The sequence below is a fragment of the Pseudorasbora parva genome, chromosome 14 (assembly GCF_024679245.1).
Source record: "Pseudorasbora parva isolate DD20220531a chromosome 14, ASM2467924v1, whole genome shotgun sequence".
Classification (NCBI taxonomy): Eukaryota; Metazoa; Chordata; class Actinopteri; order Cypriniformes; family Gobionidae; genus Pseudorasbora; species Pseudorasbora parva.
In genome coordinates, this window is record NC_090185.1 from 23,099,787 (window position 1) to 23,115,379 (window position 15,593).

General features: G+C 37.1%; 2 protein-coding genes across 2 annotated transcripts; one reads left to right on the plus strand and one right to left on the minus strand.

Moving 5' to 3' along the window:
* Positions 1 to 273: 273 nt before the first annotated feature.
* micos13 (mitochondrial contact site and cristae organizing system subunit 13) lies at positions 274 to 4,877 on the minus strand. The gene is made up of 4 exons (XM_067415909.1): positions 4,699 to 4,877; positions 4,258 to 4,414; positions 3,525 to 3,576; positions 274 to 808 (listed from the first exon to the last, which is right to left on the minus strand). Exons 1-4 carry the CDS (start codon positions 4,725 to 4,727, stop codon positions 711 to 713), a joined length of 336 nt encoding a protein of 111 aa, XP_067272010.1. The 5' UTR covers positions 4,728 to 4,877; the 3' UTR covers positions 274 to 710.
* Positions 4,878 to 5,439: 562 nt separating this feature from the next.
* Positions 5,440 to 10,575, plus strand: hsd11b1la (hydroxysteroid (11-beta) dehydrogenase 1-like a). Its single transcript, XM_067414826.1, has 6 exons — positions 5,440 to 5,647; positions 6,884 to 7,014; positions 7,097 to 7,300; positions 9,294 to 9,387; positions 9,470 to 9,635; positions 9,923 to 10,575. The coding sequence occupies exons 1-6, from the start codon at positions 5,554 to 5,556 to the stop codon at positions 10,104 to 10,106; spliced, it is 873 nt and encodes a 290-aa protein (XP_067270927.1). The 5' UTR covers positions 5,440 to 5,553; the 3' UTR covers positions 10,107 to 10,575.
* Positions 10,576 to 15,593: the final 5,018 nt, after the last annotated feature.

Sequence of the window (15,593 nt, forward strand, 5' to 3'; positions counted from 1 at the left end):
AAAGTTCTCATCATTTGTCGTATTTCCTTTTTAAAAACAGATTTCTGCTTAACTATGTAGGCCACGATGCACAAAACCCACAAACCCCTTTTTTCCCCCCACACACATACATGCAGAAAGGCGTGCGGAAAGAGTTGGGGTCCATCTTGACACAAATGCAGCACAACTCTGGTAACGCTGAATAGTGTTACTAAGTAATGCGTTCAATGTGGTTAACAGATCATTCAAGATCAACATCAATTTTCTTGAACACAAACACACTGAAGAACTACATCCATCAAAATATTTGACAAGATTTATTTTACATTAGACGGAGCAACATGAGATCATAAACTATACAAAACTCAGTTGCCATCGGTGCCTATATAAAGAATTTAGGAGTCCAGAATGCCAGAGCAGACCATTTCCAGGAAGGGATTTCTCAACAATTTCTTCATAAATAAGAGCTGAACAACAATATACATATAGAATATTACGACTTCAATAATATGTTTCTGTCATTTCTGTTATCGAAAATGCACAGCGCAAAAAAGTCAACATTTTGGTTTACACCATTATAATATTCATATTGGAATTTTACATACTCTTAATTGTTGTTCCACAAAACTTAGTGTGAGTCAGTCCAACGTATATGAGGGTGAAATCGCTTCTTGATTCGTCTTCTTCGCCGATTACATTCTGCGATATGCTAACTCTGAAGGTCTAAATGCTTATTTTAAATGGTTTTTAATGTATTGCAGGCCTTGTTTGGTGTAGTCACTAACTGTGGAAGGAGCAACAGATAGGCCGTGGATAGACTTCTGGACCCCTAAGTGGGAAAAAAAATGGAGTGATTACAAGGCTAAAGCATATTCATATATGTATTAAAAGCTGATTTTATATATATATATATATATATATATATATATATATATATATATATATATATATATATATATATATATATATTATATATATATAAACACACACCGATCAGACATAACATTAGACCACCTTCCTAATATTGTGTTGGTCCCCCTTTTTCTGCTAAACCAGCCCTGACCCATCGACACATGGACTCCACTAGAACCCTGAAGGTATGCTGTGATATCTTGCACCAAGATGTTAGCAGCAGAACCTTTAAGTCCTGTAAGTTGCGAGGTGGGGCCTCCAATGTTCAGCACATCCCACAGATGCTTGACTGGATTGAGATCTGGTGAATTTGGAGGCCAAATCAACACCTCAAACTTGCTCCTCAAACCATCCCTGAACCATTTTTGCTTTGTGGCAGGGAGCATTATCCTGTTGAAAGAGGCCAAAGCCACTAGGGAATAACGTTTACATGAAAGTGTGTACATGGTCTGCAACAAACTGGGATGCATTGCACTGTTTATTCTGACACCTGAACCTGAGCATTAACTTCTTGAGCTACAGTAGCTTGTCTGTTTGATCCAAGTCTGCAGTACCCCTCTCAGAAACTGAAGCCTCCGCGCCTCGATCGCCCCCAGGTGACCGGTCCCAGTATAGTTGCCCCTCTGTGTTTTCTAATGGACACATGGCAAGGGGGTGTGACGTCATGATTGACAGCTGAGATCGACGTCTTCTCAGAGTGAAGTTGTCACCGAGGCACTAACTGACTTTTTTTCGGGATTTTTGGAAGCAGATTGGAGCTTTAGCTTTAATTTCTACATTTCCATAACTGTTTATTTCACACCAACATAATTAATTGTTCTGCATCTGTGAGTGTGGGTGGGCTTTTGATATTGCGACTGTACTTCCTGTTATCTACTGCGCAGACTCTGGTGCCAAGATGTCAGCACCGTGCGAGGCATCTGAAAGCTTCAACTCTGCACAGCGGAAACGGATGATGTCACATCATCCATATTTTTTACGGTCAGACCACACAGGCCAGCCTTTGCTCCCCACCTGCATCAATGAGCCTTGGCCGCCCAAGACCCTGTCACTGTTTCACCACTGTTCCTTCCTTGGACCACTTTTGATAGATACTGACCACTGCAGACCGAGAACACCCTACAAGAGCTGCAGTTTTGGAGATGCTCTGAACCAGTCATCTAGCATTTTTGCTCTTGGCAAACTAACTAAAATCCTAATGCTTGGCCTATTTTCCTGCTTCTAACACATCAACTTTGAGGACAAAATGTTCTCTTGCTGCCTAATATATCACCCACTAACAGGTGCAATGACAAAGAGATAATTTGTGTTATTCAGTTCACCTATCAGTGCAGGGCTTGGCATTACCGCTTGTCCGCTTGTCCGGGACAAGTGGATTTTTTGAAGGGACAAGTGAAAAAGAATTTTACTTGCCCGACAGACAAGAGTCTGATTAAAACAAAAAAATAACTAGTGAATCACCAAAATGCACGAATGATTGTGCATTCATTTAGTGTAAGTGGCAATCGATAGTGGATGATAATATATAATGAACTAACGATAACAAGGTCGCGCTGTTGACACTCGTGCAGCCTCTCGAGGAGAAAATACAACAGTAGAGCGTTTTAGCTGTTTTCTGAATACCATCACGAATAAAAATGACACTGGTTTCATATGAGAGTTTCATAAACAATTAATTAACATTCACTTAAATTCACTTACATTTTAGATGCTATATTGAGTGCTTTTGTTCTATTTCAGTAGCGAAAATCCTTCACACGGAGCAGAACCGTAAAGCGTCTCACAGTAACAAGTGTGTTACTAAACGATTCAGTGTTTGAATGAATCGTTTGAATGAACGACTCATTGGCTGACTCATTAAGACGGTCACCTGCTGTCACCTACTGGAGGTTTAGTTTCATGTTTAAACATACTTTCCAACATTTTTTTTTTTGTCTATTCAAAACTACAAATCTCAAAACATTATTTAATGCAGTTGTAATTTTTCAGTGTAAATTATTTAATTTTATTGTTAACAGCCATTATAGTCTCTTAATTAAATGTAATGTATTGATCAAATTTAACAATATAAAACTAACCCTGAAGCATAGCCTATATTTAATAAGATTAGGGGGGAAATGCCCTTTATAAAAGGTAAAAATATCACAAATTTGAAATGATTCAATAAAAAAAATAAAAAAATAAAAATTCACAAATATGCAGATTTAAATATGTCAAAGCTGACTGAACACTGGTGAGAATATTGCTACAGAATAAATTATATTTACAACACACACACACACACACACACACACACACACACACACACACAAACAATTAAAAAAATATCGAACTTTTTTCTGGACAAGCTAATTTTTTACTCGGACAAGTAAATGAGCGATTGACAAGCACATGAACATGCTTAACGTCAAGCCCTGCAGTGGTCAAAATGCTATACCTGATCTGTATGTGTGTGTGTGTGTGTGTGTGTGTGTGTGTGTGTGTGTGTGTGTGTGTGTGTGTGTGTGTGTGTGTGTGTGTGTGTGTGTATCACAGCTCTGGAAAAAATTAAGAGACCACTGAACAATGATTTCTCAATGTTAAGTGGTCTCTTAATTTTTTCCAGAGCTGTATATTAATAAGACATGGCTTACCTGAGTTCCATGCATCCAGTGGGGAGAACTCAATTTTTGGCGTGGCAGGAAGCTGAAATATTGCGTTAAAAATGTTATAACAAAGCGGCATAAAACAACACAGAATACTACTACACAAAGGCCACCATAAAAAGTATTCTGGCTAGCATTACACACCCATTGCAAAACTACATATTAAAAACTGTTTATAAGTCTGGTGTAGGAACCTTTTTTTTTTTTTTTTTTTTTATGTTTTTGAAATACATCCCCCAACAAGGCTGCATCTCACTGATTTTAAAGATACTTCACCCAAAAAAATTAATTCTGTCATCATTTACTCACCCTTAAGTCCCAAACCTGTATGAATGTCTTTCTTCTGCAAAATATATTTTAAAGAATGTCAGAACAGTTGACATTAACTTCCATAACTAACATAGTAGTTAGTGTTTTTATTCCTACTAATGTCAACAGGTGCAATGAACTATTTATTGAATTGAGAAGAATTTAACTTTTTAATTCAACAGAAAAAAGAAACTCATACAGGTTTGCAATAACAGAAAATTACAGAATTTTAATTTTTGGGTGATCCCTATCCCTTTAAAAAGTAGTGTATTCCTGTCACATCGATTTATTAAAATGAATGTCAGGTGAGGTTTAGTTGGTGACATCTTTCGTTCTTTATATGCATCTGCACTGCACTAAATGATGATACAGGCTCCACTTTCAGTTTCAATAATACGACCATTTTCCGTACCTCAAAGCCAAAGTACTTCATCCACTCCTCCACAGCAGGTGGAATGGCTGCTTTAGCTCGGCCCAAGGCAACAGATCCCTCCTCGCTACCTCCAAGAAGTCCCGAATCATAAGCCACATATAGGGCTCCTCCTGCAATGGTCACTTTTGTGGCAAACCTAAGATATACATAACAATTTAGTCATTCAAAAAGCCACATTGAGGAGATATCTGTTAGCATACTAGCTATCCTTAAACTACTATGTAAATGGAAGAAAAAAAAACTATGTAAATGAAGACAGCTTTTCAAATACATGCTAATTTAATTTACAAGTAAGTCCATATAAATGTAAATAAAACTATAGAAAATATAACAATGCACAAAATAGAACAAGTAACATAACCAGACACTTGTAAGCTAGCTGCTAATTAGCTTCATGTACAACAACGCAATAACACTTACTTGACTACAGGCAAAATCTTAGCAGCCATTGTCTTAAATGCAATAATATGCTAAAAAGTACAAATTTATGAAATAAAACCCAACTTCACTAAATATTTTGCCCTATCTTGACAGCGAATTCCTCTGACAAGGACATTTGCGCCAGGGGAACGAACTGAAGGCAATAAAGTTGCTTTTGAATGCCTCATGAAGTTCGTAATCCGCACATTCGACAAAATAAACGTCGGAGGTATATACCATAATACACATATTATTTGTGTATATTTCATTAATAATTCATTAATAATACAAAATAAAATAAATAAAAGTAAGCGTTAATAGACGACTTGGTTTTATTTATTTGTTGAAAGTGCCGCCATAATAACTCCGTGAACTTGCTCTCAGCCGCTGATTCAGTAATATTAAAATCGTAACATTAAAATTATATCGTCAATTTAATGGGATGTTGTGGTTTTATGTTAACGGATTCTCTTTCCAATCCATAACAATTTCAATGCCAAATCTGATAACTATACATATGCAGAATTAAGTTACTAAAAATTAATCAATCATGACTTTCGGTTTTTATTTCCACCGATTAACAACAAAATTAAAATAATAATGACAAGAATTAAAATTGTATACCCCAATAATAGGCTACTAATAAACATACAGTGTGCTTTTATTACTCTCAACCATAGACCGTAAAAAAACACCACTCTCAACACCACTAAATCTGATTGTACTTTGGTTTGGCTCCGCCTAACACATAAAAGCGATCCGGTTTTGCAGGTTATGTCTACTGACTTTTGACAGTTGATCAGTTTAAGGTAACATTACTGTAAGCTGCGCTATCGAATCCTTGTTTTACAAAAAATGAAGCTTTATGCAAAGTTATTGTTATTGTGCAGCATATGCGTCGCTTTCATTGCGGTTCGATGGAGTGCTAACGTTACGCCGTTTAATGAGGGTGAGTTGAACGGCCGCCTTTTGTTTATCAGTGCTGTAATAAAAATTAATATTCGTAGGCTAGCCTATAATATCAGATTAAAGTCATGTGCAAGACCCGTGATATGACAGCCCGGAAATTATAGGAGGTAGCCTTTACATATTTCTGTCTTCCTCTTATGTAGCAATATTTGTGCACCTATAGTAAATAGTTAGGCACTTTTGCAGACTATTTTTTTTTTGTATTACATACCTTGTTGATGAGATTGTCTGTTCCCATATGTGGTCAAATGTAATTCTGAAATAAACCCATTATTTTCCCTTATTAAACCTCATTATATAAACATGATCTATTAACATACATATTAACCTACTTATTTTTAATATGTTCCTCAAAGTATAACAACTCAGAACTGTGATATTTATCCAATATACTGCAGTAAAGTTTGGAGTTTGGCATAAGCAAAAATGTCCTTCATCATTATCTTCATTATCTCAAAATCCGCTCTGTGTTGTGCAAGGCAAGATAACAGAAATTAGACATTAACAAAAATTATCTGAACAATTGCATATGCATAATGTACTTTCTATAAGTCTGCTGTATATGCAAGTAAGTGGGTGAGTATGTTAAAGAAAAAAAGCAGGATTGACTTACATGATCTTTGTATTAATGAACTGGCCCATTCATAGCTGTTTTAATATAGAGTATTGCACATTCATTGAAAATCGATTTTCTCCAATTTGCAACTCGTGATAGAGTTCTACAACTCTATTCGATTGCCATCAACAGGACTATTCAGACAAAAGGGCCACACAAATCGCCACATATTTGCTCATATATGTATAAATATTGAATATGGTTATCAAATATCTTACTAAGAATCACTTAAAACATTTATTTAGCAGCCTACTGTGACATTTATACAACTTAAACGTTTCTGCCCTGCAGGTTAACAGTTGTACAAAAGACCTGGTTTTGCCCTCAAAATAATTACGGTCACTGCATATGGTTTGTCAGAGTACAGATAGGCTATTGTATATGTTTAATATAAATGTCTGCCCTCAATGGACATGACTAATGGGAAAAGGCCATAAATAACTCTTTTAACAAACTGATATAACCTAAGAATAAAAAGCTGGGTTTGTCATTTTTTGACCTTTACAACCAATAAATAACATTAAATACAGCATTATGGTATATTAGGCATTTATGTAACGATATTTAGTCAAGATTAATCTGTGATTCATGTCTTTTTAGAGTCTCTGAAAGGTGCCCGGGTGCTGGTGACCGGTGCCAGCACTGGCATCGGCGAGCAGTTGGCGTACCACTATGCCCGTTTAGGAGCCCAACTCGTTATCACAGCGAGGAGAGGAAATGTACTAGAACAGGTCAATGGTGTTTTCTTCTTTAGTTCATCATTTACATATGATTCTGGGAGGTATTGTTTCGAAATGATTCATGTGACTGCAGGTTGTGCACAAGTGCCGAGAAATGGGGGCTCAGAGGGCCTTTTTCATCCCTGCGGACATGGCGAGCCCCTCCGATGCCGAAAACGTGGTAGAGTACGCCATCGAACAGCTGGGGGGGCTGGATTTCCTGGTTCTGAACCACATCGGACCCAGTCCATACAGAATGTGGAATGGAGACGTGGAGCACACACGATGGCTGCTAGAGGTGTAGAATCACAATGAAAAAATAATAATGTTTTTTTGAAAATCCCCCTGATGACGAGCCTACTGCGTTTTTAATTATGGGTGGCACTTCCGGTTTGGGAACTTTCAATCAAAAAGACTGAAACGAATAATTTCAAATCATAAGGTTGTGCATCAAAAAAAAGCTTATCCGTCCGTTTGAATGAATGAGCTGTCAACTTCATATTTTATTTTCAGATGTCATGAGAATAACGTAACGCTTGGTATTTTAACGTGATGTTATAACAAGAACATCTATGGCATGAGTTCTTTTCAGTCGCTGCATTCTTTTCCTCCTGATTATTATTTTCTTGTCCCCCTTTGCATTCCGTTGTAATAGTATGAAAAAAGACAACATGTAATGCAGATTTGTGGTCTGTTCTTCCGATTTAATGTATTATATATCATATTAATAATTCTCTGGAATGCACAAAAAATCTCTAATTTATCTCCTCAAATCCTCACGTCTTATACCAGGGTTGTTTGGACAGATAAATACATTTTATTATCTGTCAAAATGACAGAAAACACTTTGAAATAGTAACACAATGCTGAACATACATAATACATAATACATGTTACATAATACAGATATGCATTCCTACAGTGATATTTAACCCGTCCGTTATTGCTGTGGAACAAATCGTGCTTTTGGGCTCATTCGTGGTCTGTTGGAAGTACCTTGTTGATGGTTTTACACTTTTAAATGTCCTTTCAAAGGTTAAAGGGTGAGTATGTTATCGTTGTAATGTCAATAATGTATCATTGTACCCAGTTAAAAAAAAAAAAAAAACAGGCGTTCATAGATAGCCTTTCACTGATTGCTTACAGCTTAACAGAAGTTACACTCATAATTCACGCAAATCGTCATGGGGTGTAGGAATGAGGTGGATAGGGACTTCATAAAAGGAGAGTAAAATTAGATTTACTCACACTCTATCTATTGTTCACACTTTCTTTATTTCGTGGAACACAAAAGAAGATAGTTTGCATGATGTCCTGACTGCTCTTTTTCATACAATGAAAGCGAATGGGGACCAAAAAGAACATAAACTAAAAAAAAACAGTAAAGCAAAAGGTCCTTTAAAAGAATTGTTCACCCAAAAATGAAAATTACACCATGATTTACTCAACCTCTAGTCATCCTAGGTGGATATGACTTTCTTCTTTTAGACAAATACAATGGAGTTATATATATATATATATATATTTTTTTTTTTATTATTATTATTTATTATAAGTGATGCACTTATGTAAGAAAAATGTCCATATTTAAACCTTTAAAAACTGTAATCTCTAACTTCCGCTAACTTTCGGAGGTACTTTCACGAGAGACTGGCGTTCCAGCGTATGATGTAGGACGCTCCGGTGAGAATATGCTAGTTCTCACAAGAACTTTTGCTCTATCTTCTGCACTTTCTCGTTATAGTCATACATCATACGCCTGGTACCCCAGTCTCTTGTGAACGCACATAGGACAATTAATGAAAGTTAGAGATTGCTGTATGGATATCTTTTTCTTACACAAATGCATTGCTTCACTTCAGAAGGCCTTTATTAACCCGCCAGACCTGTGTGGAGCACTTTTATGATGGGTAGATGCACTTATGATTTCAAATCAGAAACAGCCATTCACTGTTATGATAAAGATTGGAAGAGCCAGGACATTTTTTAATATAACTCAGATTGTATTCGTTTGAAAGAAGAATGTCATATACACCTTCTGGGTGAGTAAATCATGGGCTAGTTAAAATTGTGTACATTTTTGTACATTTAATAGTAATGTAATAACCAATTAATAGTAGATCAAAAATAAAAATAAATCACTGTAGCTCTCAAATCTCTCAAATACAACACATCTGGTATTCATGGTAATATTTGGGTGAACTATACCTGTTACTTTTAATACCATTTGATAAAACTATAACTGAAATATATATTGATTTATCTTTCATTTATTCTACACCCTCTTATAGGTGAATTTTCTCAGTTACCTACAGATGGCTCAGAAAGCTTTGCCAACTCTTGAAAAGAGTAAAGGATCGATAGTTGTTGTCTCCTCCCTTCTAGGTGATTAAAACATGACATGATTTCTCACAGCTAGGTGCTTCACCAAACAAACAAATGCTGGAATAACATCTGTTTTTCGCAGGAAAACTCTGCGGCCCCTTCGCTTTGCCGTATGCCGCAACTAAGTTTGCACTCAACGGTTTCTTTGGAGGCCTCCAGCATGAGCTAGCAATGCAAAAAAGCAACGTGTCCATAACCATCTGCATACTTGGACTGATCGACACAGAGAGCGCTATGGAGAAAATCAAGTGAGAACAAACTAACATCAAAGTCTGTGGTCCTTTATGCTAATTAAATAGTTAAATTAATTTAAAGAAGGTCATGAATAGCAGTTGTTCACTTCCTTTTGTAGATCATATTTTGTACTTGGCCCAGATCCGGCCCACATCTGATAGGCTAAGAATCCACATGTACCAGATGTGGACCAGATCTGGGCCAACACTATGTTGCTGTCTTTAACTATCCATTTCATACATGACCACTCGAGTTCCTTATAAAAGACTAATTCTTCATATTTCTGATGTGTTTAATGCAGAGGTTACATCAATATGTCTGCCTACCCTGCCCATGATGCCGCCTGGCATGTTATCGAAGCTGGAGCATCTCGACAGTCTGAGTCATTTTACCCCTGGTACACCTACTATGCCTGTCTCTTCAGGGATTGGTTCCCCTACTATAGAGATCAGGCAATTCAAAATTCCTACACATATAATCCATAAGTTGATAAGGAACCAATTACTGAAAGCTGACAGCTCCTTTGTAAACCATGTGTGGTTAGCGCACAACAAGCCCTGGTACTTCTGAGGGTGATGAGAGGACTTCTCCCAGATGTTGAAGACCAAAAAAAAAAAAAAAACATTCAGCCTGTTGAGAAATATTTTACATTTTAAATTATTTTACAATATTAAGGATGGATTCAAGTGTCCTATAGTACATTATCAAGGAATTATTGCTGCTGTGAGGATTCAAAGTTCAAAACTGGTCAATTTTATCATGTCTAGTCACTGTACGGTACCTTGTTTGAAGAAGTTCTAAGTAATGTTTGTAAAGTCTGAAACCATTACTCTATTCCTCTATGACTGTGAAGCAAGCTGAAATTATTTTCTTATCAGTCACTTACCATCTACCTGACCTATTGCTGACTCGAATGTCTGGTATCAAACGTGACAATAAAGATTTCAAAAAATGCTTGCCGCTTGAGTTTTATTGCTGATAAAAGCCCACATTTAAAGCTTGCAACATTTGATAACGAGTATGATGTTAAAGACGAAGAATTGCAAATTATGCAAATCAGGAAAAGCCGCGAATAACCTACGAAAACAGTGCTCTCTGTATTAATATTACTCTTTACTTATGTATTCAATATTAAACTGTTTCGAAAGTATAACCATAATATTAAGTTATTTAAAACCTCTATCTTCAGAATATGAGTGTTATTTTCTTTACCTCAAGCATACCTCTTTTCTGTTTACTTTGTACGTTGTAACACAATATGTCCGGAAGAGGGCAGCAGTCTCTTGTTGGTAGCGATTGTAAGTGCACGTGTTCTTTATTCACTGTTTCACCAGTAGGTGGATTTCTTGTATGACCGCCAAGAATCAATATTAAGACTTTTCTCTTTTGAGTGAGTCCTTCATTAGAAAGATGCTCCACATTAATTCCCTGCAATTACCAGGGTTGGGTTAATATACTGAATTCACCAAAGAGCTATATGAACTGAAATAATGCCAAGCTGTATCAACTCTCATGTACTTAACTGGGTTTAAGAGGAAAAATCAAAGCCAGAACCGCCTCCTATTTAACATGGACTGCCTTACGCATTACGCATACGCTATCTCTTTTTACTCACACTTTCCCCTTCTTTCTCAGACACCCACCCACACATGCCCGCATACACACTCATGATGGGGCCTCCAGGGGGAAGGAGCAAGCCCGGCTGCCTGGGATAGCAGCCAGTAACACCTGCAACAGATTAGAGCTCCTAATGCTGAGCAATAAATCCCCCACCCTCTATTGCATGATCACCATGAACATGAACTGCAAATCTATCTAGAAGAAGCATGATTCGAAAAATCTTTTCAACAAATCAGTTGAATCAGTTCAGAAAACTGGTTTGACATCTGAATCTATAAACAGTACTCCTGTTCATTGTGAGACAGTACTAGTCAAGCGGAGGGGGACTAGATGCTGGAGGGGGTGTTGGCAGAAGAAAAGGGTGCGTTAGCCCACCCTCTAGCCTCTTAACCTCTCTCCCTCCATGCTTTTCAAATAGCACACAATGGTTGACACCTGTGTCCTTTCAGAGCGGCCACTGTTATTGTTTACACACTCTGCAGAGGGGAGGAAGAGGCCACAAGAGCTGTGAAGCGGGCCAAAGCCGCAGCCCTTTACCTCCCTCCTTTTAATTAGGACGCTTCACCCAGACCCAAACACACACATGAGATGTATGTGAATGTGTCTGTTCATTTTTGCATTAACAATGGAATTTAAAGGAATATTCATCAAAGAATTGTCCGAGTTTACACAACCAGTCTGAATTATTTGTTCACAGTTTAACTGGATGGATGGATATTTGGACGGACGGACGGACGGACGGGATAGATAGATAGATAGATAGATAGATAGATAGATAGATAGATAGATAGATAGATAGATAGATAGATAGATAGATAGATAGATAGATAGATAGATAGATAGATAGATAGATAGATAGATAGATAGATAGATAGATAGATAGATAGATAGATAGAAGAAATAATTGTTCTTATGAGTCGGATCTTTTCAGTGAATCTGTCGATCCAGTTTACAAAATGATTCATTCTTGAGTATCTATCTATCTATCTATCTATCTATCTATCTATCTATCTATCTATCTATCTATCTATCTATCTATCTATCTATCTATCTATCTATCTATCTATCTATCTATCTATCTATCTATCTATCTATCTATCTATCTATCCATCCATATGGACAGAATCTCTAATATGTAAAGGATTTTTTTTTTAACTCAAATCTTTTAAGTGAGTCAGTTGAAGTAGTTTACAAGTAGACGTAGTTCAATTGTTCTTATGAGCAATCTTTTCAGTGAATCAGTTAATCTCGTTCACAAAACCAGTCTAAATGATTCTATCAACTGCGTCCAAGTGAGTTTGGAACAATATGGTGATGAGTGAATACTGACAGAATTCCCTTTTGGGTGTTTCTGCACAGTCTGTCGTTCAGTATAGATGTACCAGTTGTCGTAGTTTCCGGGTGGTGTTTGTACTTCATTAGATGTGTCGAACCACAAAGGGTGTATAGGTTTATTTGTTGTTTTTCCCTGTTTGCTAGAGGAATCATTTGTGCGATTGTCTGTTGGCTTGGCTTGTATTTGTGGTGATGTATTGATTAAATAATTAGGGGGCATCTGCCGTGGGTCTGAATGTGTTTGGGGGCATTATTTGGACATGGCATGTTTTCGCCCTGTATCTGAGCTTAATGAAGTCCCACGCACAATTACGCATCTTTTTGTACCCTAGCCCTTCTCTTTCCCTTCTGTTTTGGGGGGCTCATGGGTGGTAGGGTGGGGGTTAGATGAATTCTTCTTTCTCTGTCTCTTTTTCTGTATAAAGGAGAGAAAGACCAATTAACAAAGGATAAGAAGTGAACCGTAAATACCCTCAACAAGGCCCAGCAAGAACAAGAACTGGCTTTCTCTCTCTTCCTCTCTCTCTTTTCCCCCCATCTTCTATTCCCTCCACCTTTCACAAAGGGAAGGCTCGGAGCTTACAAAGTGCCAATTAACACTGAATGTTTGGCCCTTGCGCTTCCCTCCCGGAGCCGCTGACAGCGATGGTGTTTGGGTTAATACCGAAGGCCTGCAAAGAATTATAATTCTCCTCCTTCGACCCCATCCCCCATCACTCCTCCCATCCTCAATCCCTTTATTTTGTTTCCAATGGGGTGGTTTTACAGTTCAATGCACGTTCAAAGGGTGATATAAGATGACTTTCCAAAGAATTTGGTTTGGAGTGGTGGAGAGGGGCAGGGTTGTCATTGTGGAGGGACAATCGGTTAAAGGACAGCAATTGAAAAAAAAAAGAATTCAGACAGACAACTGAGGCTTCCTTTAGTGGTGTTTGGCAAGCATTTTGGATTTGAACAAAAATAATTACTAAGGAGTGAATTGTCTAGTGGCTGTCCGTTGGTAATCTCCTCAACGAAATTACTGAAAAAGTTTGTTATTGAGGGGTTAGAACTGTCAAAGGATGTGAGACGAAAACAATGCACATAATGATGATAATAAAATGATACTCATTAAAACGAACTGTTAAAGTCATCATGAAATGGAAGTTGCAATAGTATATATATATATATATATATATATATATATATATATATATATATATATATATATATATATATATATATATATATATATTCAAAATATAAGATTGTACTGTCAGCTTGCTTGTTTCGCTCATTAATTAAATCCACATCATGCAAACAAGAAACTATACTTCTAAACACAAGTCAAAAGTTGTCGTTCCAACCACACAACTTTTGCGATGATGTGTGTTGGAACTATGGTTTTAGAAAACATTGACTCTTTGAACTATGCTGATAACATCAGAACTTGTGACCATATTTGGTTAACGATGCTTTCAGGAAACACAGCCCTGTTTAGTTCCAGTCTCTATGAAGCCCCTCCTTATGAAAAGTGTGTTCTGATTGGTCCTTTGGACCAGTGTGTTGTGTCAGCCATTTTAAGTGTTTTTCTGAAATGTATATCCAATTTTAATCGCTTCTCAAACAAGAATAAAAATGTAGTATAGGGAACTTCATTTTGATTGGGGGACTGATCGGATTGCTGTGGTTTACTATTGGTCGATCTCATGTGAGTGAACGGTTGTCCTGCCCACATGCCAATAAACACATAGCCTCAAGTAGCCAGACTCTCGGCAGAAGGCCTGGACCTTTTCACAGCTTTCATTGGTCAAGGCCTTCCCAAGTGGATGCCCGACTGACAAGTAAGGCAACCAATCACAGTTCGTTTTGTTCCGCATCATGTTTAGGGGTGTGAAAATGTCAAGTCGATGTCTCCGCAATAACAGACCGGCATGCATCTATAAATTATTCATTCTAGAACGTTGTGTAAGTTTACTGTAACAATAGAGCTCCGAACTTCACATACTTTTGAAAATCCAGCATTTAGTTAATCCTGGTTAGCGCTCATTCTCACAGTTGTAAACAGGACGGTGTTCTTCTTCCACCAGAGAATTTGGCGTCACGGCATTTGTTTCTAGGCGGGCCGTTAAAGAACCCAATACGCACATCTCGCGGACATCCTGTAGAATTCAACCAATCAGGTGATGACTTTGAAACTCCTGAAGTGTTTTCAGAAAAGTGTGCCATATGCATCAGACGTTCAGCCAACGGTCCGAGGCTGAGACTAATAAACACGTCACAAAAGAAGAAAATGTCACAGCAAAAGGGAGGGGAAGTTATTCTTATTAACGATTATGAGGGCGCATGAACTCAAAAAATGATGTACATGGATAAATCGTTTATGATAAATACCGCAATATTCCTTTAAAAAATGTGTTAATTTTGATTTCATGGTGTCTTTAAAATTAAGCATAAAATTAAGAATGCAATAAAGCAAATATCATTCACAATATTGTATTATTTACCATAATAAACCATTTACCATTTATTAGAATTAGCATTATTTAATGATAATGATAACTTTTTTTTATTTTGACGTTTAAATTAATATACGTTTTTGAATATGTTAATTCTCCATGTTTTTATCAACTAAACTGTTATTTTCATCAATTATAGGGAGATGTTATTTTAGTCTGAATAAAAATTAAATAATATAACATGAAAAATATGAAAAAACTCGGACTAAAACAAAAAATGAGCGCCATAGTAACCATACAGCAATGATGTCACATGTTTAACACATTTGCATGCTCAGCAAAATCACATGCATAAGGCTCTAGTGGTCCTGGCCATGCTGGTTTGGGTCGTTATGTAGACCGTATGGCAATGATATGGCTGTTTCTCTTCTTTGCCTGGACTCATAAATCAGCAGGCTAAATAAAAGAGAGGGCAAATGGGGTTAAACCCTTGAACATGCCCACGTCTGTAGTCAGGACATCCTTCACAGTCAATGTGGGATCAGTTGATCATCAGTGAAGATCACAGTATAAAAGGAA

What these genes read in the sequence shown, in the direction of transcription:
- micos13 (XM_067415909.1), bottom strand. Translation starts at nt 4,727, where the DNA reads ATGGCTGCTAAGATTTTGCCTGTAGTCAA. An exon ending in AAGATTTTGCCTGTAGTCAA is followed by an intron (nt 4,415 to 4,698) that starts GTAAGTGTTATT and finishes TGTATATCTTAG; the next exon opens with GTTTGCCACAAAAGTGACCA. An exon ending in ACTGGATGCATGGAACTCAG is followed by an intron (nt 809 to 3,524) that starts GTAAGCCATGTC and finishes TTTCCCACTTAG; the next exon opens with GGGTCCAGAAGTCTATCCAC.
- hsd11b1la (XM_067414826.1), top strand. Translation starts at nt 5,554, where the DNA reads ATGAAGCTTTATGCAAAGTTATTGTTATTGTGCAGCATATGCGTCGCT. An exon ending in CGTTACGCCGTTTAATGAGG is followed by an intron (nt 5,648 to 6,883) that starts GTGAGTTGAACG and finishes ATGTCTTTTTAG; the next exon opens with AGTCTCTGAAAGGTGCCCGG. An exon ending in ACACACGATGGCTGCTAGAG is followed by an intron (nt 7,301 to 9,293) that starts GTGTAGAATCAC and finishes ACCCTCTTATAG; the next exon opens with GTGAATTTTCTCAGTTACCT.